Genomic DNA, 14,926 nt, shown 5'->3' with positions numbered 1-14,926 from the left:
CAAACCCACCCACACAGACCAGTATTTGCAGTTTGACTCCCATCACCCTTTGGAGCACAAGTTAGGAGTCATCAGGACTCTGTACCACAGAGCAGACAGCATCCCCACTAGCTCGGGAGCCAGGCAGAAGGAGAAATCCCACACAAGACAGGCTCTAGAGCAATGTGGATATCCTAACTGGGCCTTCCTGAAAGCAGAGAAGAAACCCAAACAGGACTCCAGTCAGCCATCAGGTGAAAAGGAGGAACCCAGACCCAGACCAGTGGTCATTCCATATGTTGAGGGAGTATCAGAGAAACTGAGACCTTTATTTTCTAAACATAACGTCCCAGTGGCTTTTAAACTTTAATGGATGGTACATAACCATCCATTAAAGACAAATTAAGTAGATCCAAAATGTGGACATTAATTAGGGGAAATACCTCTTTAAACAGTCTGGTTGGGATGGGATCTAGCAGGCATGTGGATGGTTTGGATGAGGTTATTATTTTTGACAATTCAGAGCTCAACAGGACAACGACTGTCCAAACATAAATCAGGCTCTAGTGAAATTTTTAAAGTTGCCTCATTTGACAGGGGACTAGAGATAGTAGAAGGAAGGATGGTTTGAATTTTCTCTCTAATTGAAATAATTTTATTTATAAAGAATCTCATGAAGTCATCACTACTTATAGTTGTAGGGATACATGGTTCAACAGAAATGGGACTTTTAATTAGTCTAGCAATAGTTCTAAACAGAAACCTAGGGTTATTTTTATTCTCCTGTATTAAAGATGAGTAATATAAAGTTCTAGCTTTATGGAGAGCTTTTTTATATGTTAGAAGACTATCTTTCCAAGTTAAATAAAATTCTTCAACATTAACTTCTACATCTTCAACACGCCATTTTCTCTCCTGGTTTCTAGATGCCTGCTTTAAAGTACGTAACTCAGAATTGAACCAAGGAGTCAGTACCCTTTGATTGATTACTGCTGCAGAGCCATTTTATTCGGCTGCAGAGCATTGTCAATGCTGGCTGACTGAATAAAGTTTGAAAAAAAAAAACTCTGCAGCGCGAGTTGAACAGAGCGAGGAGGAAGGCGGAAGCAGAGCAGAGGCAGTGTTTTCAAAGGAAATTAAATACGTTTTACAAATGACCGATGCAGAGAAAACTGTTCAACCCAAGTCTTCAACAGTGTGGGAGCACTTGACGCTACACAAAGATGAAAACTGCGCAACATGCAGCTTTGAAACGTGACGACATGACACGGGAGAACCACAGAGATAAATGTAAACATGTTGGAGTCACGAGGAGGATCAAGGAGCAGCAGCAGATACAACATATCTCACTCCCAACTTGTCATGTGTTGGCAGGTGAGTCTCTACAATATCCGACATTTGTTCTGTTTCCAAGAGAGAAAACGTAACGTCAGTCTCTCTGGTAGCTGAAGCTGCTGCTTGTTTGTTAGCTGATTAATGACAGTGATAGAGAATGTCAGAAAGTTCCATAGTCCTCATAAGATGGAACAGTGGCTATCAGCTGGCTCAGCTCGGATAAGGGTTGGTGGGGGGGGGGGGGGGGGGGGGGGGAGTAGCAGGAGCATAGCTTCATGTTTTACTCATCCTCCAGGAGCAATTTGAGCAAATTTATCCAAGGCCTAGCAGGGAAGCCATATTCAGATAAACAACAATTGTTTTGGGACAGAATAACTCTACTGATTTCATGTTTGCCTTCATAGTTCTGCTGGTGCACTCAATGGTGAATCCAAACAGCCGGTCCGTGCTTGTAGCCTTCTCCAAGGTCGATTTCTTCATGCCAGCGAGTTCTAGGCTCGCAAAGCATCTGAGTCTGAGCGCTTGAAGCACAGTACAATCCTTCACATAGGCAGGCAGCCTTACCATTAACAAAAACTGCTGCCTACGTCTTCCTAATTTGTTGATATCCCAAGTACTCGCCGATTCCAAAAAGAAGATATTCCTATTGTCATAATCCAATTATGTACGTGTCATGTGTCCCTTCAGGGCATCAGGGTTCCCCTGCGCCCTGTTTTCTCGTTGAGAAATTTTTATTAATTGTGTTGAGAAACCAGCTGATCAGATCCTTCCATCCATCCATTTTCTTTACCCGCTTATTCCATTTTGGGTCACGGGGGTCGCCGGTGCCCATGTCCAGCAATCACTGTGCGAGGGGCGGGGGACACCCTGGACAGGTCTCCAGTCCATCACAGGGCCACATAGAGACAAACGAGACAAACAGCCATTCACTCTCTCACTCACACCTAGGGACAATTTAGAGTTACCGATCAGCCTAACATGCATGTTTTTGGTCTGTGGGAGGAAACCGGAGCACCCGGAGAAAACCCACGCATGCACGGAGAGAACATGCAAACTCCACCCAGAAAGGCCCCCGGACCGGGGTTTGAACCAGGGACCTGCTCGCTGAGAGGCAGCAGCTCTACCAGTTGTGCCACCGTGCTGCCCAACATTAATAATGCATTTCTTTAAGGGTAGTGTTTAACTACCGACCTCTTTTTGGATAGCAATACTGTCCACTTGAGCTTTGGTTGCCATCCTCATCCTGTGAAGCTCCTCCTGAATAACAGCTAGTCCTTTTCCAACATTTGTGGTCACTCTCTGGTACTCCTCAGTTTCCTCAGCAGTCCTGATAACACATACAGAATGTTTATATATTAATGTACATTATTTGTACTTACAGTGAAGAAAATACGTATTTGACCACCCTGCCACTTTGCAAGTTCTCCCACTTAGAAATCATGGAGGGTCTGAAATTTTCATCTTACGTGCATGTCCACTGTGAGAGACATAACCTTAAAAAATAAAATAAAATCCAGAAATCACAAAGTATGATTTTTTAATAATTTATTTGTGTGTTACTGCTGCAAATAAGTATTTGAACACCTGTGAACATCAAAGTTAATATTTGGTACAGTATCTTTATTTGCAGTGACAGAGGTCAAAGGTTTCCTGTAGTTCTTCACCAGGTTCACTGCAGCAGATTCTGGACTGTTCCTCCACAGATCTTCTCTAGATCACCAGGTTTCTGGTCTGTCACTGAGAAACAGAGTTTGAGCTCCCTCCAAAGATTTTCTACAGGGTTTAGGTCTGGAGACTGGCTGGACCACTCCAGAACCTTGATCTGCTTCTTACGGAGCCACTCCTTGGTTCTCCTGGCTGTGAGCTTCAGGTCATCGTCATGTTGGAAGACCCAGCCATGACCCATCTTCAATGCTCTCACTGAGGGACGGAGGTTGTTCCCCAACATCTCTCGATACATGGCCCCGGTCATCCTCCCCTTAATACAGTGCAGTCGTCCTGTCCCATGTGCAGAAGAACACCCCAAAGCATGATGCTTCCACCCCCATGCTTCATAGTAGGGATGGTGTTTTTGGGATGGTACTCATCATTCTTCATCCTCCAAACACGTTGAGTGGAATTAAGACCAAAAAGTTCTATTCTGGTCTCATGTGACCACAGAACTTTCTCCCATGACTCCTCTGGATCATCCACATGGTCCTGGTCAAACTTCAGACGGGCCTGGACGTGTGCTGATTTAAGCAGGGGAACCTTCGTGCCATGCATGATTTTAAACTATGACGTCTTAGTGTATTACCCACAGTAACCATGGAAACAGTGGTACCAGCTCTCTTCAGGTCATGGACCAGCTCCTCCGTGTAGTTCTGGGCTGATTCCTCACCTTTCTTAGGATCATTGATACGCCACCAGGTGAGATCTTGCATGGAGCCCCAGTCCGAGGGAGATTGACAGTCATGTTTAGATTCTTCCATTTTCTAATAGTTGCTCCAACAGTTGATCTTTTTTCACCAAGCTGCTTGGCAGTTGCCCCGTAGATCTTTCCAGCCTTGTGGAGGTCTACAGTTTAGTCTCTGGTGTCTTTGGACAGCTCTTTGGTCTTTGCCATGTTAGTAGTTGGAGTCTTACTGACTGTGTGGGGTGGACAGGTGTCTTCATGCAGCTAACCACCTCAAACAGGTGCTTCTAAAAATTTCAAACCCCTCCATGATTTCTAAGTGAGAGAACTTGCAAAGTCACAGGGTGTTCAAATACTTATTTTCCTCACTGTATATACAATCAAACTATCATAACGCTGAGTGGAAGCCATAGGTTAATCTGACATACAAGTTCCTCCAGTCAATAATTTTTTTAATGAATTAACTTTTTTATGAGGACATTTAAACGTCTTAAACACATCTTGGTTGGCTGAGTAAAGGTAGAATAGTAAACACACAGTCAGTGAGAACTCACCTCTGCCGGAACACTGGTACGGTATAGGCTGGTTCTGCCATAGCCTCAGTGGCCTGAGCCTGCACCTGGCTAGCTGACTTAGAGCTGGATTTCCTGTTGAGGGAGCAGCCATGAGAAGCTTTCAAACAAAATATTGATGTACAAATTTTAGGTTTAGATTTTTCAGAAGCTGTCAGCTGTTAAGACTAAGATCCACCAGAGCATTTCCTATTGGCTCAAATTTAATTCATATAAGCATGCTGTGGTTAAGTAATAAAATGGGTGTTTTAAGACATCCAATCATAAGAATCTGCTTTGCAAATTAAAAATGTCTGAAAGTATTTTCACTTCAAAGATTTCTGCAGATTTCTTTATTTACTTTTTCAGAAAATTATTTCAAATGTATAACATTATTAATATTATTTTTTAAATATAATGGAAGCAGATGGCTGCTTGTCCTCAGCCTGGTTCTGCTGGAGGTTTCTTCATCATGAGGGAGTTTTTCCTTTCCACTGTTGCCTTCATGCTTGTTCAAGATGAGAGTCTGTGATGGAGTTAAGACCCCAGTATACTCCCGCGTACGTACGCGGAGGGATCAGACTTCATGCTCAAGCGTACACCCTGAGCGGCTTCGGGACAAATTGAGGTTGCCTATTGGTCATTTGCTGACATGCCTACTGGACTGAGTGACATGTCGAGGAAAAAAAACCCGAAAGATGACAGCCCCAGTCACAGCGGTGTTCTGTGTTTATATGTTAATAAAAAGCTCTAAAAAAACAAAAAAAACAACAGAGAGCGCTGGTCCTGCAGCCCACACATCAGACCAGCCCAACAGGAAGTCTCCAGACCCTCCCACAGCCACGCTGGGACTGAGTTTAATTCGCTCGTGACAAATTCCTTCATTTCTCTCCATTTCAGTCATGGCGTCAACAGAGGAGGAAGAGATCACTGCCTCTTGGCAAAAAAACAAAAGAAAAGGCCAGATCAGGGATGAAGAAGGGGAATTTAATACAATGGTGTTACATACAAAACAGTCCGTCGCCGGACAGTTTATTGTGCGACACAGAGTACGCGTACGCACGCGGTCGTAAAAAGTGCGCTTTGCACAGACATGCCCTGTGGGGGTACGTGCGTACTTCCGCGTATGGATGTACGCGGGAGTATACTGGGGGCTTCAAACTCAAAGCAGTCTGCTCCTCAGATAAACAATGTTGTTAGCTTACTTGTTATGTATATTAATGTTTCTGTTCAGTGTCCCAAGATGACTTCTGTTGTAACTTGGCGCTATATAAATAAGCTGAATTGAAATGAAATAAAAATGCTAACAGATATTCTCTGGATGGTTTCACTAAAATATTCAAGCTTATTGTAAAAGACTAAAGTATGGAAGCTGAGTTGGTCATGTCAGCTGGTATTAGTTGTGATGTGATTTTCTCAAGATCACAAGTTATGATCAAATTGTCTTAATAACCACTGTGTTTTTATTGGATTTTAAAAATAAATAAAAATAAACTAGCTTAATTTAGGGCAGCATGAAACAGTGGTAAGAGCCATCGCCTTTCAATGCAAAGGTCACCGGATCGACTCCTATTTATACTTCAGTACTCCTTGTACATCAGTTTTCTACCACTGACACAAACTGTGCTTGTTAGATTAATTTATAACTCTAAATTGGCACTAGGTGGGAGAGAATGTAATTGGTTGTCTGTCTCATTTGTCGCTATGTCCCTGGAAGGCAGGGCTGTTCAACTAAATTGCTCAGGAGGCCACAGTTACTCAAAGCCAAAAGCTCAGGGGCCGGACATGCAGCAGTTACTGTCATGAAGTAAGTTTGTTTTATGGTTTAAAATATAGTTTTATTTAAAAATGAACCCTTTGGTGGGCCAAACTGAGTTCACCTGTGGGCCTGATCAGTTGAATAGCCCTGCTGTAAGGACTTGGGACCTGTCCAGTGTGTACCCTCTTGCATAGTGACTGCTGGAGATGTGTATTAGCAGCTTATGAGCTTTGTTTAATATATCATCCAAAGAAAACAAGCTTTAAAAAAAACATTTGTAAATTATTTATAACAGCAATACGCTGATTAAAGATGGATCCTCTTTGATGTGACATGTTCAGCTTGAACAAGTTGCCGACATGACTGCCCAGATTTCTGAACCCCACCCCCCCAAAAAAAATACACTTCTGTAATCATTTCTAGTTCTCAGAAGAAAACAATTTTTCCTAAATCAAAATAAACTAATGAACCTGTTATCTGGAGAAAACATTGGTTACGTACTGTAACCCCAGATTCTATGAGTATAGGCGCAGCCCTTTAAGGCTGTTGTTAGTGGGTTTATCCCTTCGCGCGCAGTGCAGCACTGAAAACTTTAGTCCACACCCACTGGCTGTGTGGGCCCCACCCCCGGTCCATATAAATTACGGTGAGATCGGACAATCGGCTCCCAAATAGCGTTTTTTCTTCAGCCATTTAGGAACCAATGAGGCCCAGAGCTTAAAGGGCTACACCTATACTCAGAATCTGGGGTTACAGTACGTAACCAACGTTCTATTTCGTATAGGCTTCGCCCTTCAAGACTATCGCTAGTGGGTTAAAGGCGAAGCAGGATGTAGTCTATGTCTCACTGTGTCCATCCAGACACAAACATGAAGCACCTGCTCGCACAAAACACATTTCATCACTCAGCCTTCTCTATGCATAATAACGCGCTCCATGCGCAACAGCGCACCAGAGAAACGAATGATCTCTGGTGAAAAAAGGGCTGGAATAACAGACCTGCTGCTGTAAATAGGAACAACGGAGGTTACAAGTTGTAACAGTGTAACGATGAGCAGAGCAGACCAACAACTCCTCAGGATGAACAGATTAATTACATCAGCAGTCATGAACTGTGACTGATAATAAATGTCTCGCACTGCGTCTGCATGCAGGCAGGTGTGAGCTCAAATTGAGGCTCCATGAAAAACTAATAATTATTCTGCCAGAACCCTGAGAACAGAATGGGTCATGGAGAAAGTGGAAACATCACATAGCTAAAAACGAATAAATGAGCACGGGGATGACCAAGAAGCCGCCGTGCAAATATCCTCCACTGTCATCCCTCCATGCAGAGCTGTGGAGAATGAAATCCGTCTGGTGGAATGAGCTCTGAGGTTCTCTGGAGGATCCAGCCCAGAGGAACTATAAGCCTCAGAAATAGCCTCACACAACCAGTGTGAAAGGTGCTGAATGGATAGAGGATGTCCTGCAGAGCTGTCCCTGTAATGCAGGAACAGACACTGAGAGCGGCACAGTGTAGCTGAGAGCGGTGCAGTGCAGCTGAGAGCGGCGCAGTGCAGCTGAGAGCAGCGCTGTGCACGCTACGTAACACGAGAGCGCACGCACGAGATAGAGGAGGTGAGATGTGGCTTCCTTCTCAGAATTATGAGGAGGAGGATAAAACCCATCCAAGGTTATCACTCAATCTAAATGAGCTTGTGATGTTTTTAGGAGTAAAAGCAGGATTAGGACGCAGCACAGCTGAGCTGCCATTGGCTTGAATTCTGAGACATGAGAGAGCAACAGAGAGCAGATAAATCACTCACTCTCTTTGAAAATGTCAGAGCTAACAGCAGGGCTGTTTTTAACGACAGAAATTTAAGTGAAACCTGATCTAAAGGCTCAAAAGGAGCTTTAACCAGTGCACACAGAACCATCGCTAAATCCCACTGTGGGGATAGTGGACGTGACACAGGTCTTTGTCTCCGTACACCTTTCAGAAAACGCCTTATCAGTGGGTGGTTAAAGACTGTTCTGTCACCGAAACCCTCATGACAGGAAGAGATAGCTGCAGCATAAATTTTAATTGTGCTGAAAGCTAATTTTCTGTCCATCAGCTGCTGCAGAAATGACAGTATGCCGCCTAACGGACATGAGATGGCCTCCACGCCTTTCTCTGCGCACCAGCGCTGAAAAGCTGTCCACTTTGATGTATATAACGCTGTGGTGGAAGTGACTCGTGCACCCTTGATCGTACGTACCACATCCTGTGGGAGGCCCAGCTTTTCTAAGCGGATCCGTTCAGTAGCCAAACCCAGAGGTGCTGACCTATTTCTGGGTAGCTCCTGATAGCTCCTCCTGCCTGGAGGAGCACATCCTCCCTCCACAACAGTTTCCACGGCCGGCCTGACACCAGTTGCTGTAGGTTTGGGAACCACGGGGCAATTTTGCACTTGGAAGCTACGAGAATGACCGACAGCTCTTCCTCCCAAACTCGATCCAGGATCCATGGGATCAGCGGAACTGGAGGGAAAGCATAAAGGAGCATTTTTAGCCATGGGCTGTGAGCAAAGGTGTCCACCCCTGACGGTGGATCATCCCATGGGCTCAGTGAGAACCATAGCTGACACTGGGCGTTCTCCCATGTGGCGAACAGATCCACTGCTGCACGGCCGAAGCTGCTCCAGATCTGAGAGATCAGCTCGAGATGGAGGCTCCAGTTCCCGTGGTGAGGACCGCCCCTCGACTTGATGTCCACTTCTCTGTTAAGGATGCCGGGAATGTACACTGCTCTAATGGAGAGCAGTTTTTTTGTGTGCCCAGCACAGCAGCTGTCTCACGACGTGTAACGGCTGAGCTGAGTGCACGCATCCCTGATGGTTTATGTAGGCTGCTGCCACTCTGTTGTCTGTGTGGATCAGAACATGCTGATCCCGCAGCAGAGGAGCAAAATGCTGAGTCACTTTCCAGACTGTGAGATGCTCCAGCACATTTATGTGAAGGGACATGTGGTCTGGCCACTGTGCTCCCACCGCCTGGGACAGACATGTTCCTCCCCAACCTGACAGGGATGCATCCATCAACACTGAGACGTGTGATGTAGACCTGCTGATGGGGACTCCCTCTGACAGGATGAGGGGGTTTCCCCAGTGATTCAGATCGGCTCCCACGGAGGGGGGACAGAGATCATCTGTCTCTTCTGGCGCATACAATCTATGCGCAGGTGGGCGAACCATCTCTGAAGGCGTCTCATGTGAAGCAGGCCCAGTGGAACAAAATGTGAGCTGCTGATATCATCCCCAGGAGCTGCATGACAGACAGAGCTGTCACGACGCTGCGGGGTTGGACATGGCGGAGCTGAGCTAACAGAACGTCAGCTCTCAGTTTTGATAATCGGGCTCTCATCGTGGTTGAGTTAAGCTCCACTCCCAGCTAAACAATCATCTGGGATGGGAGAACAGAACTTTTTTCCCAGTTTATAGAAAAACCCAGATTTAGCAGGTGTACCGCTAGAGCTTTGGTCTGCACGGCTGCTTCCTGTCTGGACCGAGTTAATAAAAGCAGACCGTCCAGATAAAAGAGGATTCTCATTCCCGCCATGTTTAATGGCTGCAGAGCCATCTCCACGCATTTGGAGAACGTGCGTGGGGCGAGAGAGTAACCGAACGGCAGACGGTTGTACTGATATGGGATCCCCTGGAAGGAGAAATGCAGAATCTGTGTTTCAGGATGATGGGAATGTGGAATTATGTGTCCTTCAGATCTATGGAGGTGAACCAGTCATTCTGGTGAACATTCTACAGCAGCTGGTTGATTGTCAGCAAGTGGATTTGTCTCTCCATGATCGATTTGCTGAACATGGACAGATCGAGAATGGGTCTCATCCCTCCTATTTTTTTCTGAACCAGAAAATAGCGGGAGTAAAACCCAGTGTTTTCCTCTCCGTTAGGATCTCTGGAAATTACGTTTTTTTTATCAGCAGTTCCCACTCTGGAGCCAGGCCTGGAGGTGGGACATGCGGGCGAGCGCCTGGTGGCCAGGCTTTTACCCATGGAGCTCGGTCGGGCACAGCCCGAAGAGGAGATGTGGGTCCCCCTTCCCATGGGCTCACCACCTGTGGGAGGGGCTAAAGGGGTCGGGTGTAATGTGGGATGGGTGGTGGCCGAGGGCGGGGACACTGGCGGTCTGATCCTCAGATACAGAAGCTGGCTATTGGGATGTGGAATGTCACCTCACTGGTGGGGAAGGAGCCTGAGCTGGTGTGTGAGGTTGAAAGGTTCCGGCTAGAAATAGTCGAACTCACCTCTAAGCACTACCCTCTGGGTCTGGAACCAGTTTCCTTGAGAGGGGTTGGACACTCTTCCACTCTGGAGTTGCCCCTGGTGAGAGGCGCCGAGCAGGAGTGGGCATACTTATTGCTCCCCATCTTGTTTCCTGTGTGTTAGAGTTCACCCCGGTGAATGAGAGGGTGGCATCCCTCCACCTATGTGTGGGGGACGGGTTCTGACTGTTGTTTGTGCTTATGCACCAAACGGCAGTTCAGATTATCCACCCTTTTTGGAGTCCTTGGAGGGGGTACTGGAAAGTGCACCTCCTGGGGACTCCCTTGTTCTGCTGGGGGGACTTCAATGCTCACATGGGCAATGACGGTGAGACCTGGAAGGGTGTGGTTGGGAGGAATGGCCCCCCGATCTGAACCCGAGTGGTGTTCTGTTGTTGGACTTCCGTGTTCATCATGGATTGTCCATAACAAACACCATGTTCAAGCATAAGGGTGTCCATATGTGCTCTTGGCACCAGGACACCCTAGGCCGCAGTTTGATGATCGACATTGTCGTTGTCTCATCTGATCTACGGCCACATGTCTTGGACACTTGGGTGAAGAGAGGGGCAGAGCTGTCCACTGATCACTACCTGGTGGTGAGTTGGCTCCAATGGTGGGGGAAGATGCCGGTCAGACCTGGCAGGCCCAAACGTATTGTGAGGGCTTGCTGGAAATGTCTGGCAGAGTCTCCTGGGAGACGGAGCTTTAACTTCCACCTCAGGGAGAACTTCGAACATGTTCTGGGGGAGGTGGGGGACATTGAGTCCGAGTGGGCCATGTTCCGTGCCTCTATTGTTGAGGCGGCTTACCGGAGCTGCGGCCGCAAGGTTGTCGGTGTCTGTCGCGACGGCAACCCTCGAACCCGGTGGTGGACACCGGCGGTGAGGGATGCTGTCAGGCTGAAGAAGGAGTCCTATCGGGCCTTTTTGGCCTGTGGGACCCTGGAAGCAGCTGATGGGTACTGGCAGTCCAAGCGACATGCAGCTCAGGTGGTCGCTGAGGCAAAAACTCCGGCATGGGAGGAGTTCGGAGAGCTTCATTTTGTACTCAACAAGCACATACCGACGGTCTCTTAAATCACTTCTTTACCAGAGACACAGCTGTTTAATCAAGTTTAAACTGTAATAAAATAAAAGATAAAGGCAACACGATGGAAGCAACACCCAACAATACTTTAACCATCTTTAAATTCCAAAAATATATAAAAATCATAAAATTGGCCTTTGTGATGTCTGTGATTCACAATCAGTTTAAGCTGTGACTCAAAGAAAAAGTTTTTTCTTAAGATTAATCAAATAAATTTTCAAAATACATCATCATGTATCCTTATGGGCAGCTGTGGCTGAGTGGTTAGAGCAGTCATCTTCCAATGGGAGAGTTGGGGGTTTGATTCTACCACAGTCACATGCTGAAGTGTCCCTGGGCAAGACACTGAACCCCTCATTGGCTCCGACATGGTGTATGAATGTGATCTAAAGCACTGATTAGTCTTTGTATAGATCTAGTAGAGTGCTGTATGAATGGAGAAATGAGGGCAAAGATTGTGTTGTAAAGAGCTTTGAGTGTTTGGATTAGATAGAAAAGTGTTATATTAAGTACAGTCCAGCTGTACCAGCGGAATAAACTTTGTGTCATCATTTCAGGACTCTTGGATTCTCATAGATGTTATCCTTGGCCATTCCTCGACATACCTCGAGAATGTTAATGGATCTCACCGGAGGTCATTGACTGATTACAGTGACCTCGAGAGCATCTATGAACATTGCTGACTGCTCTCGTCTCCGTTTGCAGAATGTCTACGTAAATATGTGCTTGTTTGTGCGAGGTGTTTTTTAATGTTAGAGGGTATTTTTCTCAGGCAGAAAAAAAAGTCTGATAGAAATTTTTTTCACCTCCAACTTCTACATGTGTCCAGTTAACCAGTTTGTGTCTGTCCAAACAGGTCTCACTTGTAAATGAGTCTTTGAGGCTCAATGTGATTTATCTGTTTAAATAAAGGTTGAATGAATGAAAAAACAGTCCATTTAGCACTTATAACTGTCTGAAAGGGATTCAACCAGTGGTGTACTCTACGTGATACGTGAGTATACGGAGTATACCCACTAGAAAAACTTAAGAATTTCAGTATATGTACTTAAAAGGACCCAGTGATACATGACATATCATTGGGCATGTGCCATTGATATGTTAAACAGCAGTTTAATGCTTCCGTAACAATCTATCAGTATGCAGCGCTTGTTTATTATATTTGCTTATTCAGCAAATTATTGTATAATTAATAATTCTGTACTTACTACTTAATACTTGAACATGCTTGCTTTGATAGTTTTATAAATTCTATAACATGTTTTTAATACAAAGCCAGCTGTTGTACAAAGTTTGTTGTTCATTTATTCAAATATAAACTGAGAAATTTGGAAATGTTCAATATGCTTAAAAATCTAAATAAATTAATGATTTCATTATACTAACCAGTACTTTGGTTTCTAAGCACAGTATACAGACCGACCACGGTAAAGTTAGTTTTACGTTGGACATTCATGCTCCGTAGCTTCAACGGTGTTCAACGTAAAACTTTACCGCGGTATACCCACTACAAAAATGTAGATTACACCACTGGATTCCACATAACCTCAATAATAGTTTTTGGGCCAGTCAGTCAGTCATTGTTTGTGACCGTCACTTTGTAATGAGGTGATTTATTGAGGACCAATGGGCATGTAGCAGGAAGTAGACACTTTTAGGGCAGGAATCTGAATGGCAGCAGATGTGCTCCTCGGCAGTTGGTGTGACACATTTGTTTTTCTGGCAAAGCAGCAGCGCTTTTCAAAGCAGCAGGGCCATGCCACATCCATACCTTTCTGTCTGCTGCTGGACAACATGTTTACTGTGATGATAAGCATAATCACTTTTAACTTGGGTCACTTGCTTCTTCTTATACCAAGGTATGACATTGGAGGCCATGATGGGAACACTTCAAGGAGACCTGACTGTGAGCACCAGGGGAGGGGGGACAACAAACGTGTAAAAATCAAGTTAGAAAAGTCAATATAGGTTTTCACTTTTACTATTTCTGTTAGAGAATATGCAAGATTATCAGTTCATAACATGTCAAATTACTAATTGTGACCATACGTCAACAAAGTCACTGGTGTGGCTTTTAGGAACATTTTTACGATATAATGGTTATTTTGCTTAATTACTAAAACACTAAATGACATTGAGTAACTTAAATGTCTTCTAAAGTTTGCCTCTCCTTTTATTTTTCTTTTGTAACATTACAGAGTTCAAGTGCACATACCCTACATTACTCTGCTGATTCCACAATTAGAGACATGGAGACAACGGTTATTACCGGGACCTCACATTCCTATCACGTTAAAAGCAGCCTGAAATCAGATTAATCCAACTCCAAAGGTTGTTTTAAATGAGGCAAGGCTCAAATGTAAAGCAGTCACTTCATTCACTACAGTACAATAAACCAACATGGTAATATTCTTATCAAAGTCAGTTTAGCCGACATAAATCAGGAGAAGAACGTCAGCAACCTCTTAAGAGCCTGGTATCTACAGATCTTCTGCTCCAGCAGATTAGACTGCTGCTACTCTGGTCTTCTCACACAAGAGACATGTAGGGCAGTTTATTTTAGCTAAATATCTCACCATAAGCTTGACAGCTTAACTTCCAACACCAAACTTCCAGTTAAACAAAGATGCATATCCAATAAAATTAACCAACTACTCAGCAAATAATAAAAAAGCTACTCACCCCAAGAGATTAAAACAGTGCAAAGCGGTGGCAGACCAGCCTGATGCCGCTTGGGAAGCACTTGCTGATGGCAACAAAAATATTACCCTCTCCTCAGAGGAATGCTGTTCTCCTTCCACCCCATGTATGGACGCACTGAAGACTATATATAGAATTTAGCCCTAAACTTCATTCTCATTCTGCAGTTTGTAAATGAAAAGATGTAATCTTCACCTGCAAAATAAATTACACAAAGGTCTGTTTTTGGCTGCCTTTATCAAACTTTAGGACTTTAAGACTCAAATGAAAGCAGGACTGAAGAAGAGATGTCTGTATTCAGAAAAAAGTACGGTAACTGAAATAAATCTATCATTTTCTCCATTTTCAAACAATTCTTTATTTGTGAAAACATTTTTAAATTGAATACTTATTTATATTGGCAGAACTTTTTTTGTTACATTTTAGAAGATTGGTAAAAAAAACATCTAACTTTTATATGTCAACAATATCCATTTCAGCAGAAATTAGAAACAACTTTTAAGATTATTTTGTGGCAGGTTCCCACACTCGGAGCTCAGTGAGACCTTTTTAGGTTTCTTGAGACAACCTGTCCTCCTTGGCTCAACACTTGCAGGCTGTGGTGCGGTTATTTTTAACAGCAAGTCCTGTGATACCCCTGCTTCATCCTGAACAAGAGCTCCTGCTGCTATTTGTGTTCACACGGGAATACATAGAGTAAAATAAATGCACAAGAAAACAATTGGATAAAATGTAGCTTAGTAAATGTCAGAAAACCTCCCACTTGTTTGAACAGCAGCAGCTCTGATGAACAGCAGCAGCTCCGATGAACAGCA

General features: G+C 44.5%; 1 protein-coding gene across 1 annotated transcript in view; it reads right to left on the bottom strand.

The window, feature by feature from the left end:
* Positions 1 to 14,180, bottom strand: part of myom2a (myomesin 2a) — a gene marked incomplete in the record, with an annotated part of 94,686 nt that extends 80,506 nt beyond the window's left edge. The window contains 4 exon segments of the mRNA XM_037689996.1: positions 2,506 to 2,641; positions 4,264 to 4,356; positions 13,183 to 13,315; positions 14,094 to 14,180. Coding sequence (XP_037545924.1) covers positions 2,506 to 2,641; positions 4,264 to 4,356; positions 13,183 to 13,289 — 336 coding nt within the window.
* Between the last annotated feature and the right edge of the window lie 746 nt (positions 14,181 to 14,926).

The sequence above is a fragment of the Nematolebias whitei genome, chromosome 16 (assembly GCF_014905685.2).
Source record: "Nematolebias whitei isolate Nwh7 chromosome 16, NemWhi1, whole genome shotgun sequence".
NCBI lineage: Eukaryota > Metazoa > Chordata > Actinopteri > Cyprinodontiformes > Rivulidae > Nematolebias > Nematolebias whitei.
This window is presented reverse-complemented; position numbering and strand designations above follow the sequence as displayed.